The sequence below is a fragment of the Colius striatus genome, chromosome 12 (assembly GCF_028858725.1).
Source record: "Colius striatus isolate bColStr4 chromosome 12, bColStr4.1.hap1, whole genome shotgun sequence".
Taxonomy (NCBI): Eukaryota; Metazoa; Chordata; class Aves; order Coliiformes; family Coliidae; genus Colius; species Colius striatus.
The window spans coordinates 26,305,028-26,317,921 of NC_084770.1; the positions used below are offsets into that span (position 1 = coordinate 26,305,028).

Consider the following 12,894-nt stretch of genomic DNA (forward strand, 5'->3'; position numbering starts at 1 on the left):
AGGACTTGGCCCGCCGGGGTCCCCGCATCCATCCCAGAATACAACGGCAAACTTTTTCTCAATCTTGTTCCAGCCACTCTGTGGGAGTCTCATCCCTCTTTTGCCTTTCATTAAAGGCTTTGTTAATATTCTGCCCTCTGGGAACAGATTCTCTAATTCCCTGGACAATAATAGTGCGGAGATCCCCCATGTGGCCCCAATGTTCGGCATTCTGATTATCCCAAATAGGGCGCTGCTGGGGCCATTTAATATCAGCACCCGGCCCTTGTTGATGTTGCTGGTCCCACACTCTCATTCCAGCCCTCCGAATCATTTCTCGCTCTTCGGCCGTGAATAATATTCCCAAAATCGCCTGTAGCTCATCCCAAGTATATAAATTCGGTCCCAGGAACTGGTCCACCCTCTCGGAAACCCCCAGGGGATCATCTAGTAAATTTCCCATTTCCCTTTTAAAATCCCTCACATCCCCCGAGTTTAAAGGCACCGACACGAACCCCACTCCCGGGTGTGGACCTCCCATTGCGACCTCACGTAAGGGATAGCGTCCCATCCCTGGCGATTCTTTCTGTATAGTCCCAGGAGCTGTTTGTTGCTGTCTCGTTTGACTTCTAGTAATTCTTCGGGGCCCTTTAACGGGTTCTGGAGAACCCTCATCCCCGTCTGACTCTGAAGAGTCCAAGGCCCCCTCAGGGGCCGTGGGTGGAGGAGATAATGGTTCCACATTTTCCGCCAGAGGAGGATCATATCGGGGAGGGGGGATTGGAGGTTCCTCAGGGTCCCTCTTCCTGCGCTGGGGTTTTTCCTTATCTAGCAAAAAGATCCCTGCGGCAGGTAACCAACACTGAGCATATTCACTTTCCTCAGGATTGAAGGGTTTTTTATCGTTAACATAGAGATTTAGAGCCTGACAGATCCAGTTCTCGAATGAGCCGTAAACCGGCCAACAGAAATGGCCTGGCCTAATTTTCTTATTTCCCCAGACCTTCATACAATAATTAATCATTTTGGTTTTGTCCTTAGATCTTGTACACGCTACGTTTTCCCAATTTTTAGGCATGTGTCGCAGCGGGGATTCCCGGGGGATATCTAGTGACCTCTCCTTAGGTCCCTTCCCCATACCTAGTGACCTCTCTCTGTGTCCCTTCCCTATGGAATCAGAAGACTTGCTTTTCTTCTGACCCATCTTCCGGAATGCCCTCACACACTCACACACTCGCACCCTCCGTTCGTGGCTCACTCCCTCGCGGGTGGTGAGAACCGCACTACTAGGGGTCCTGCCCTCACCTTACGGCGGGGTCCACACTCGCTTCGCTTCCTCCTCTAAGGAGGGCGTCTCAATTGATACACTCCGGGAAACCCACCCCAACCGAACGGAACTTCGTTTCACACTCACCCCTCCTTGGGTCTTCGTCCGGTTCTTCGTGCACAAAGGGTTATGGGGTGTAAATTCTTTGCCCAATTATTGGAAAATTTAGGGTTCGGAATTCAAGGGCCTCGAGGACTCCCCAACTCACCCCGGGATCATCAAAAAGAGACGAGGCGCGCCAGCCCGATGTGCGAGGGTCCTCCGCCGAAGTCCGAGAATCCGAGTCACGGCACCAAATTGTTATTCAGGAATCAGCCTCTAAAACTTTCTTAAACGAACAGAATTTTATTAAGCCAATTATAGCAAGCGATAAAAGGGCAAACAGCGCTGGGTGACCGGGGGAAGTTCAGCAGTTCCACCACGGCACACCTTCGCTTTATCGGCTCGAGTTTATATAGGTTTTACAAATGTCCATGCTCCCAAAATTCCATAACAACGATCTCTGATTGGACAGTCCCAGGTGTTCACGCGTAGATCATGCTCGGGTTTTCCCCTCTGGTTGGTGAGAGGTCTGGCCGAGTTGTTATGCCGAACATGGTGTGTCTGCCGAAACTTCCAGCCCCTGTTGCATCAGCCAGCTCAATTCAGCTGAGCCATGCCTCGCCAGCATCTCAGGCCCAAAACCACATTTCTAAGACTAACAAACAATTAACTTTCTTTGGACAAATCTTCAATTATTACAATCAAGGTCCAGTAACATTGTGTTAACTAACATCCATTTAATTGATCAAATTAGCTTCATCTTTTATTACACTGCCAAGCAGGCCACCCCCTTTGGCTCAGGGAGGGCCTTGAGGGGCTGCAGGCGCTTGGTGAGGGTGTGCTGGCCCCCGCTCGACCGCTGCACCTTGGGGAACTTGAGCTCAGCCACCTCCTTCCTGTGGGACAGGGCAGGATGAGGGTTAGTGCCCGGCACCAGCTCCCCCGTGCTTCTCCCTGCTACAGCAGAGGACAGCGGGGGACAGGGGCTGGGCTGTGCCAGCAGGGCTTCCTTTCAGCACCTCCTTTTACAGACCCTCTGGGCACCTCTCTCCCTGTCCCCTACCTGTGGCCCTGCTGCTGCTGCTGTTCTGGTGGCTCCGGCTTGATGGGGGGGAGCTTCCTAACAGGCCGAGAGGGGAGCGGTGGCAGGGATGGGAGGGTCACGATGGGCCTGCGGAGGGCAGAAGCTGGAGGTGGGTGATGGAGGACAAACAATCCAGCCCGGCTCAGGGCAGAGCCCCAAATCCCATGGGCTTGGACCCCACAGCATCCCCCTGCAGCTGCCACGGGGATGGGTCTCCGTCCCTCCACTATGGGCAGGGCAGCCGAGGGGCCTTGGCAGGGTTGGATCGCCAAGCAGACCCCCCACCCCCCTGTGCCCAGCACCCATCTGCCCCATCCCACCTGCACAACCCCAGACCTGCCCCAGCTACTCACGGGCCAGGCACCGGGACGTTCGTGATCTTGTCACAAGATAGGCAGTGGGAGTGTTGCCTGGGGAGGAGAAAAGTGCAGGGTGGGCTCTGGGGCGGCACAGCCATGCTCAAAGAGCAGCCCAGGCTTCCCCAGGGCAGGTTCCAGCTGTTGTGGGGGAACCCTGGGCTGTGGGGCCGGGTTTGTCCAGGGGGAATGAGGGGGGAGGCGTTGGGTGTGAGCTCCCTCCTGGGAAAAAGCTCCACCACCATCGCCATCGCACTCACGTCCTAATGCCCGCAGCACTGTTACCCTCCTTTCTGTTCTCCAGTTGCTCCAGGAGGCTCTTGCAGTACTGCTCCAGCTGCTGCTTCAAGGGCTTTAGCTCCCCACGGTCCAGCTGCAGAGGGACACACACCCTGAGGCAGCTGCCCCGGGCTGGGACACTGCAATGCCCAGGGCAAAGCCGCGAGGGAGGATCCTCAGAGGGATCCATCAGCGGTGCCAGGTTGGCACGGTGGGGACGAGCCACTTCTCACCTTGTCCTTCATGTTTTTGGTGAGCTGCCGCCAGCCCTGCTCCTGGTGCTTCACCTGGCTCTGCAGCTCCTGGATGGTCTCATCCAGCTTCCACATGTGGACATTAAACTGTGTGCAGCTGACTTTGTTGTCCACTTCAGCTTGAAATGCCTTCTGGCAAGAGGGAAAGCAGGAGAGTGGTGGGTAAGGGATGGAGGCAGGATGGGCAGGGGCAGCTCCCAGCGGGAGCAGGAGAAGGAGAGGTGGCTACACAGCCCCACTTGGCCCATCACCTCTGTGGGGTCAGTGCCACCAGTGGAAGGGACGCGGGGCGAGAGCGAGGGACCTGGCGAGGGACCCGCAGCCGCTCTGGAAATCCTCCTGCCCTGCCCGACCCGTTCTGCCAGCGAGCACCCAAGGGACAAGGGGCGTCTGGCCCCCTGCCCGGGACCCCCTTGGCTGCCACCGCGGCCCCTCGAGGACGAACCTTTTCTGTTTCTGTCGTCAGCTGCACCTTGTCTGCTTTTTCCTTCTCCAGTCTCATCACGTGCTGAAACAGGCCCTGTCAACACAGACAGCATCTCATGGCACCGTGGCAGGGTTGGGGCTGCCTCTTAACCAGCTGAGCACCCCCTGCTCCCTCCTCTCTTCCCAAAAACTTCTGGGAAAGCTGCTTTGAACCTCCACAGGGCTGCCAGTGGTTTGGCAGAGGGACAAAGCCTTTGTGGCCCCCAGCCTGGAGGATACTCTGGCCCCAAGGGGGTTTCAGACACCAGCCTCCATCTCCTGCTGCTGCTTCTGATGGCCTTTCAGCAGCTTCTCTGTGACGGAGCTCTGCTTCTTAATGTCCTCCTGCAGCTGCTCAATGATGTCCTGCCTCTGTCTCTGCAGCTGCTCCTCCTGCTTCAGGGAGGAAGACGACAATGTGGTGCCGTTCCAGGGGGGTCATGGCAGCCCCCTCTCATGACCACCGTGCCAGCATCTCCCTACCTGTCTGCTCTCCAGCTGCTGCGTCGCCTCTTTACCAGACACCTGGGACTTTAAGGACTCCACCAGCACCTTGAGCTTCTGCTGGCGCTGGTAGAGCGTCTTCATCTGTGCGCTGGTGTTGGCGCTGGAGCTGCAATATGCTTCCAGCGCCTGCTCTGTGCTCTGCACCTTCGTCCTCAGCTGCTCCAGCTGCAGGAAGGGAAGAGGGCATCAGCTCTGAGAGGGGATGGATGTGGTCAACGAGACCAGGTGCCGTGGAGGCTTGATGGCTGCATCCAGCCCGAGCCCCTGGCTGGGACCCCCACCAGTAACCCCCTGCTGAGATGAAAGGCAGTGGCAGCGCTCCCCCTCACCTGGCCCTGCAGCTCAGTGGACACCGAGGCCGCCAACTGCTCCAGCGTGGCCTTGGTCGCTTCTTGCCGCTCTTGCAGCTCCTCCAGCTGCTGCTTCACTTCCACCTGCGTGGCCCTGGTCAGGGAGATGGGGATGCAGGCAGGCTGAGCCTCTATGGGGCTTCTGGGGGTGTCACTTGCCCTGAAAGCAGGATGCTCCGAGCCCCCCTGGCCTCCCTTGCTGCCCTGCAGGGTAGGAAACCCTCTCCCGTCCCTTTGCCTCAGTTCCAGGTTGGGCTGGTTGCTGTCCTTCTCTTTCTGGTCATCTGCAGCCTGCCTCCCTTCAACACAGGCCTCCTTCAGCTGCCTGATCTGGGAGCAGAAGGGGGGCACAGTCAGGGCACGGCCGTCCACGTTGTGCCAGGGTGTGGACCCTCTGGCTGCCTTCTCCCTGCTCACACCCACTGCCACTCACCTCCTCCTCCTTGCTCTGCAGGTTTTTCTGCTGATCCTTCACCTGGCCCTGCAGATCCTTCACCTGGCCCTGCAGAACCTTCACCTGGCCCTGCAGCTCAGCCAGGAGTCTGTTGGTGTTCTCCTGGTCTAGAGAGACATGGTCCAAGGGGTCATGTCGTCAGTGACGGGGACACGTCGTCAGTGAGGAGGACGCGTCGTCAGTGAGGGGGACGTGGCCCTCACTCTGCCTGTCCCCTTGCGAAACACCCCCCACCAGCCCGCCAGGGCTTGTACCTCTCGGGTGCAGCTTCTCCAGCTCAGCCTGGGCTGCTGTGGTGGCTTCCAGCTGGGATCTGGGCAAAGCCTGGTGTCCTTCCTCGGCGCTTGTGCCAGCCGTCTGCGTGGGGAGCAGGTTGCTGGGCAGAGGTGCAGCAGCAAGGGCAGACCCAGGGACCCCCTAGTCCTCTCCCCAGACCTGCCAGCCTGTCCCCAGACCCTCTGGCTTGGCGCTGTGGTCCCTCTCCCGCAGCTGGGATGCCCCAGCACTGACGCCGACACTCAACCCTGGCCTCCTCCTCCCGCTTTGCTGCCCACCAGGCACATCCTCCAGCCCCTGCTAGCACACCCTGTTACTCACCTCCTCCTCCTTGCTCTGCAGGTTGTTCTGCAGATCCTTCACCTGGCCCTGCAGATTATTCACCTGGCCCTGCAGCTCAGACAGGAGTCTGTTGGTGTTCTCCTGGTCTAGAGACACATGGTCCAAGGGGTCATGTCGTCAGTGATGGGGACACGTCGTCAGTGAGGGGGACGTGGCCCTCACTCTGCCTGTCCCCTTGCCAAACACCCCCCACCAGCCCCCCAGGGCTTGTACCTCTCGGGTGCAGCTTCTCCAGCTCAGCCTGGGCTGCTTTGGTGGCTTCCAGCTGGGATCTGGGCAAAGCCTGGCGTCCTTCCTCGGCACTTGTGCCAGCCGTCTGCATGGGGAGCAGGTTGCTGGGCAGAGGTGCAGCAGCAAGGGCAGACCCAAGGACCCCCTAGTCCTCTCCCCAGACCTGCCAGCCTGTCCCCAGACCCTCTGGCTTGGCACTTTGGTCCCTCTCCCGCAGCTGGGATGCCCCAGCACTCACCCCAACACTCACCCCTGGCCTCCTCCTCCCGCTTTGCTGCCCACCAGGCACATCCTCCAGCCCCTGCCAGCACACCCTGTTACCCACCTCCTCCGCCGTGCCGGGGGACAAGCCCTTGCTTTCCTTCATCGTTTCCTGTGGAAGGAGGGAAGGAAGGGGTGCAGGGGTCAGCCCGGCCACGGAGCCGGGAGCACAGGACCGCTGACCCCTGGCAGCACGATCCCTGGAGACCGTGCCCTGATGCAGAGGGATGGGGTGCCCTGGTCCCCAAGGGATGCAGCCCCCTCCCCCGGGGCTCGTGGCCGTACCACGTCACTCTCCAGCTTGGCCACCTGGTCACGGAGGCCCAGCAGCCACCTGGCAGCGTCCTGGAGCTTCTCCTGGAGTGGGGTGAGGAGAAGGGACGTCAGTCCGGACACGCAAAGGGCATTTAGAAGCAGCAGCCACAAACGAAGTCGGGCACAGAGAGAGGGATGCGGGACAGGGCTGTGCCTGAGGGCCGTGGTCTTAGGACATGGCGGGATCTTTATCTGCACTCCTTCGCAGCACCCATGTTTCTTTGTTTATGGCTATTGAATTGACAAGTGCCTGGGCGTCGCGTTGGCTGGTGCCCACAGCTCCTTCTTTAGCACCAGCCTGGCTGCAGTGCCTGCTGACGCCCACCCTGGGCAGCGCTGGCAGGTGGAGGGGGGGCTCCAGGGGAGCTCCCCTTGGGACACCCTTCCCGCTCTCCCCTCCTGGTGCCCTTCGCGCCGGGTGACCCCTGGGGCTGTGGGGCAGCGGCCGGGGCGGCAGGGCCATGGGGAGAGGAGCAGGGAGGGAAGCGAGGGCCCAGCTCTCTCCCCGGGGCAGGGGCAGAAGCTCACCAAGCCAAGAGCCTCCGGGAGCGCCTGGACGTCCGCTGCCATGCGCAACTGCGCCGCCTTCACCGCGTCGAGATCCGCGAGGAGCTCTGGGGACGGAGCCCTGGCCTAGAGAGGGGGGTGCTGGTGAGATCTGTGGCCTGGGACAGGGGACGCTGGGGCCAAGCTCGGGCAGGATGGGATGGTGGGCAGGATGTGGCCCCTCTCCAGACACGGAGCCACCAGAGCAGAGTTTCAGCCGCAGCTCTTCCTCCCCAACACTGCGTCCCTTGCCCGCAGGGAAGCCCCACGTGCCGCTGTCAGCGTGGCCTGAAGCCAGCCCTTGGGCTAAGGGCAGCGCAGTGGCAGCACCGTGCCCGGGGCAGGGGCTGGCTCGGGGGGAAGCACCTTGGGACAGGGACAGGCCTCTACCTCGGAGATGACACTCACCCTGCCTTCAGTCTTCCTCTGCTCCACAGCAGTGTCGGAAGGGTGTCTGGCAGACCCCTGCAGAGTGTCCTTCTGGGGCAGCAGCTCCTTCTGGGGCTGCTGTTCCCCCATCTCCTGGGCTTGCTGCCTGGAGTTCTGCAGTTCCAGGTGGCGCAGAATATCCTTCAGGATACTGTACAGGCCACTCGTGTCGAGGGATAAAGACAAGGGCTTTTTTAAGACATCGTCCAGCTTCTGATCCAGGGCGTGGAATTCCATGTCTGCTGCCGTGAGTGGAACCCTGAGCCGCTCCTGTCTCAACACTGGCAATCAGTCTGCCCGAGGGGCCTGAGGGGCGGGAGGGATGGCAGACAGAGCTGCCAACCTTCCTCCTTCTCCTTCGAGCCTCAGTCTCGGACTGCTCACACGGGCAGCGGGCTGGGCTTTTGTACCCGCAGTGACTTGTGATGTCAGAGACTCTCTGAGTGACGTCTCTCTCCAGTGACGTCTTCAGAGCGCAGTGAGGTCACAGGAGCTGCTCTGTGCTCAGTGGATGACAGGAGCTGCTCTGTGGTCAGTGGGTCACAGGAGCTGCTCTGCAGAGGGAGGTACAACTACCTGTCCTGTGCCCAGCAGAGTCACACTACCTGTCGCGTGCCCAGCGGGGTCACAGCAGTTGTTCTGTACTGGGTGGATCACAGGAGCTGCTCTGTGCCCAGCAGGGTCACAGGACCTATCCAGTTGCCAGCCCTCATGGAGGGCCGAGGCAGGAGCCCCGGCACCATGCAGGGCCGCAAGACCAACCTCAGCCAGCATGTCCTGGAGCTGTGTGATAGCATCACTCTGCAAGGTGCTGTCCCCGGGGCACGGTGGGGATGGAGTGGGGTGGGCGGGGGGCTCCTTGTCCCCCCATCGTGCTCAGGGTACCAACAGCACCTTCCTGTCCTGCAGAGCAAGCGCGGAAGCTGTCGCGGCACCGCTGCGAGGAAAAGCTGTGCCGGCAGGGAGAGCTGCTCCCGCCCCTGCGTCAGGCGCTGGCCGAGGACGTGCGCGCCCTGCGCAGTGCCCAGAAGGTACCCGCGGGGCCCGGCTGCTGTCCCCCTGCCTGCTGCTGGCCCTGCAGAGCCAGCTTCTCCTGGGGCCTCTCCAGGGGCAGGCGGGGCAGCCCTCGGATGGGACCATGCCAACAGCCTAACGAGCTCTCTTGCCCACAGCCCAAGGGAGCTCTGTCCTGCCCACGGCACAAGCTCACCCTCAGCGAGGCTTGCCGAGAGCCAGCCCTGGGCATCGCTTTGGCCGGACAGACGGCGGAGGTGAGGGCAGGGGGCGGTGGGCGGTGGCTGCCGCCAGGGGCTGGGGCTCCGGGGATGCTGCGAAGAACAGGGTGCAGGGAGGGAGCCGGCGCTGGCACAAGGAATGGTGCTGCACAGGGCTGGTGCGGCGACACACGGGCCGTTCACGCCTGGCCCCACGTGCCCTTCCCACCGCGGGATCCATCTGTGCAGCTCCTCCTTTAGCTCCCTGTGCAGAGCCTTTGCCCCAGCAGAGCTGGGCATCGCGGCCTGCATGGCCCTGGGGCTGCCCGGCTTGCCACAGGGTCCAGCCGCAGCCCTGGGAGAGAGACGCTGTCCCTGCCCTTGGCTGCCTGTCCCGAGGTTATGACGCTGGCAAACACGCTTCACGTGCCCATCCAGGTAGCCAAGGAAAAGCTCCAGGCCAAAATCCACGACCGGGCCAACACCTGCAACATGCTGCTGTACCAGCTGAGGCAGCGGAGCCAGGTGCGGGACGAGCTGCAGAGGCGGCTGCAGCAGCTGCAGGAGGCTGAGAGGATGGAAAAGCAGCACCAGGCGCAGAAGAAGGTACCCTGGTCCCCTTCCTGGGCTGGCAGCAGCCGGCCGGGGGCTTTACTCCATGCCCCACGCTCCCCGCGGGTGGCTCACCCGTGTCCCGTCCCCCCGGCTCTGCCCAGGAGATTCGGCGGCTGCAGAACAACATCGCCAAGATGCGCGTGAAAACGCAGGAGGCGCAGAAGATGACGCGCCTGTACCTGGCGGAGCGGGATGCCCTGAGGAAGGTGAGCTCCTCCTCCCCGGGCCATCAGCCCACCCACCGCCCCTGCAGAGGCACGGGGGTGCCCCCCGGCTGGGCCAGCCCGTCCCGCTCCCCTCCAGCCCCTGTCACAGCACAGGGCACGCCTGGGGCTCCCCGGGCTGCCGCTGACGTGCCGGGGCTCCCTCTGTCCCAGGAGCTGGCCAACCTGCCCCCGCACCTGGACCTCATGAGCCACACGGCCGAGCTGTACCAGGGTGAGCTGGAAGACATGGAGCTCCTGGCCTCGGATACCCTCAGAGCCGCCGCTGCAGCCAAGGTAGGAGAGGCCAGGGCACCTCAGGGCCCTTTCCCGCCCTCCACAGCCCGCGGACGGCTCCACGGGGCTGGGCTGACGAGCCTTCCTGTCATAAGGCGCAAAAGAGACCCAGCTGAGCCTGCCCACAGCACCCACAGAAACCTTCACAGCTCCTCCCGGGTCTCTTGGTCATTCCTGGGCCAGGTTGGAGAGTGCCAGCCCGAAACACCAGCCATGCTGAAGGCAGAGCGCTCCATCCACCAGCCCCGCTCGTCCAGTTTCCCTCCCTGACAGCTGACACACGGGCCAGGGAGCGGAAGGGAGTCCTTTTGCATGCTGGCCATCCCAGCAGCTCATAAAGGGCCGTTCTAGCTTTGCCATCCTCTTCTCCCTTCTCTGTTACGCTCCAGGCAGACTTGGCCAAGGCAGAAACTCGCTTCCTTGAAGACAGAGAGTGGATGCAGGATTCCTTGGCCGCCCAGAGGCGGCTCCAAGCCCAACCCTTGCTCAAGGTAGTAAGTCACCTGGTGGCAGTGAGCTGGGGGGACCCGCCCCAGGCAGGGCTGTGGGCAGATGGCAGGCACCAGTGCTGAGCCCCCCATGCTGGGGGCTGCCCTCCCCGAGGGTGCCAGAGCTCAGGGGGTAACAAGGAACATCCTTGCAGGAAGCCCGACCCAAGTTCAACTTGGACTCGCTGAGCCTGCGCTCACAGGACTCGGTGATGGGTGAGCGCCTGCCGGGGTGGGAGGGGGGTGGGAGGTGGGTGCAGCCACGGGCCTCCTGCCCTGACACTTCTCTCCCACCCCAGCTGCCAACCTGCAGGCAGCCCGGGCCCAGAGGGAGCACAGGGAACGCGTGGCCCGGACGGTGGAAAGAGCCAAGACTGTGACGCAGTCCTCCCACATCTGGGTAAGTACGAAGCCGTCTCCAGGGAACCCTGGGGCTGCTGGAGCCCCAGGCTGCTGAGAGCCCTCTGCTTGCCCTGCTTCCTTGTGGGGTCGACTGCTCGTCTGCCCCTGGGGCTCCCCAAAGCCCCTCTCGCCTGGGCGGGAATGGAGCCGCTTTTCTCCACAGCACGAGCCGGCAGCGGCCCCTGGTGCCACGGCCCAGGGACGGACCCTGTAGCCTGCAGCAGTGCCATGGGCTGAGCCCTCGTGCTTCCCCCTCCAGGAGATCCCCAGCAGGCTCCTGGAATGGGAGCAGTCCACAGTGTACCTGCAGAAGTATATCAAGGAGCTGAAGGAGAAGAAGCAGGCACTGAAGGAGACACTGAAGGAGCTGGAGCTGAAGCGAGACAGCATGAAGTTTCAGCCCCCCAACAGAATCAGGTGCCACTGGCCTTGTGACAGTCCTGCCAAGCGGGCCATCCCCTTTGGCAGGGACACGTGCCTCATGGGTGTCCCAGCCGGGCACCCCTTCCTCACTCCTGCCCCAGACACCCCCTCCTCCTGCACTGGGAGGTTTTGTGAGCAGGCTGCTGCCCCAGCTCTGCTGCTGGCAGGGCACCCAAAGCTCCCGCTGGGGCCGCAGGAGGACCCCGGCTCCTCGCCTGGCCTGGCAAGCGGTACCAGCAGCGTGGAGTTGGGTTGCAGGCAGCAGCTCTGCTCTGCACTTGGAGGGCGTGGGGGGGAACCTGAGCAGCTTCTGCTACAGCTTTTTGCCACTGCATCCCTGTGCACTTGTATGGATGTGACTGTGTTTGGCTGCAGCCCGTTGGAGGAGGAGCTGAGGCTAAAATGGCAGCAGGAAGAGGCTCGGCTGGAGCACATGCGAGCCCAGACTAAGAAGAACATGGAGCTCCTGCTTGAGGTTGAAAACGGAGTGGACGACCTCCAGTTCCGCCTGCGCGGCGTCACCGTGCCCGGCCAGGTACCCGAGTGGGCTGCGGCAACGGCACAGCACCCCGTCTCCCCGTGTGGCCCCCCACCAAGCTTGTTGTTCTCTCTCGCTCTCTCTGCCTCCAGGATGACTCTGCCCAGGCCATGGGGCTGGTGGAGAAGCTCCAGGCCTGTGGGCAGAAGCTGCAGTACCTGGCACAGCACGTGGCCAACCTGCCCCCCGACAGCTACAGCCGCGACGAGGACAATGAGGTGTGCAGGGGCTCCATCCCTGCCGGGCCCTTTGGGGACCCCCACTGGTCTCTCTCAGACGGCCCAATCCAAGCCAGTCTCCCAGATGGAGAGACGCTGGCCCGGGGAACAGCCGTGGAGCAGTTCAGCTCCACGGGGCACTGGGCACTGTGGGCTGTCCCCCCAGGGGAACTCTCACGTGGGGCACCCCGTGGCTCGTAACACCCCCCTCCCCTGCAGCGATTAACTCAGGGTTTCTTTCACAGACCTTTGTGAAGGTCAGAGAAGTCCTTGAGGAAAGGGCTGCCAAAGACCCCAACAACCTGAAGGTTTCCTTGGAGGGCAGTGGCGGTTCTGCCCGAGGTAGGAGCCCTGGGCAGCGTCACACCTGTGTGTAACAAAGCGGGAGCTGTTCCCAGTGCCACAGCCGTGGCATCGCCAGCTCCTGCAGCTCTCCCTGGCACGCCGAGGGGGAAGAGCCCGGCGGCAGTGCCTGTGCCCGAGGGCTCGGCCCCAGGGCTCTCTGGGATGCCCCCCGCCCTCCAACCTGTGCCAGCTCTGCCCCGGGACACGGGCATGGGCACGGCCTCAGCCTGTGCCTCTCCATCTCTCCTCCAGACTCCTCCCACCTTGACGACTGTGACGAGCGGGTCCCCACCAGGGCAGACATCAAGAAGCAGGGGCTGCTCCTGGTCCAAAGGAGGAAGAGAAGGGGCTATTACTAGCACCTGTCCCTCGGGGGCTCTTCATGTTTCACACCACCGTTTCATTCCTCATGTTTAATAAAGCAGAGCTTTATCACTTATCAGCTACTTTTGCCCTGTGAGTACCTGTGACCCCTGGGCTCCCTTGCTGCCCTGCAGGGTAGGAAACCCTCTCCCGTTCCTTTACCTCAGTTCCAGGCTGGGCTGGTTGCTGTCCTCCTCTTTCTGGTCATCTGCAGCCTGCCTCCCTTCAACACAGGCCTCCTTCAGCTGCCTGATCTGGGAGCAGCAGGGGGGCTCAGTCAGGGCACGGCCG

General features: G+C 62.0%; 1 protein-coding gene across 1 annotated transcript; it reads left to right on the forward strand.

Moving 5' to 3' along the window:
* Positions 1 to 8,208: 8,208 nt before the first annotated feature.
* On the forward strand, positions 8,209 to 12,599 carry LOC133626408 (coiled-coil domain-containing protein 183-like). The gene is made up of 14 exons (XM_062005313.1): positions 8,209 to 8,305; positions 8,407 to 8,528; positions 8,670 to 8,768; positions 9,150 to 9,317; positions 9,428 to 9,532; positions 9,704 to 9,826; positions 10,216 to 10,317; positions 10,470 to 10,530; positions 10,614 to 10,714; positions 10,976 to 11,138; positions 11,514 to 11,674; positions 11,770 to 11,895; positions 12,141 to 12,237; positions 12,493 to 12,599. Exons 1-14 carry the CDS (start codon positions 8,209 to 8,211, stop codon positions 12,597 to 12,599), a joined length of 1,632 nt encoding a protein of 543 aa, XP_061861297.1.
* Positions 12,600 to 12,894: the final 295 nt, after the last annotated feature.

Coding starts and splice junctions, on each gene's coding strand:
- LOC133626408 (XM_062005313.1), top strand. CDS start 8,209: ATGGAGGGCCGAGGCAGGAGCCCCGGCACCATGCAGGGCCGCAAGACC. Junction 8,529..8,669: donor CCCTGCGCAGTGCCCAGAAG/GTACCCGCGGGG, acceptor TCTTGCCCACAG/CCCAAGGGAGCTCTGTCCTG. Junction 9,318..9,427: donor AGCACCAGGCGCAGAAGAAG/GTACCCTGGTCC, acceptor GGCTCTGCCCAG/GAGATTCGGCGGCTGCAGAA.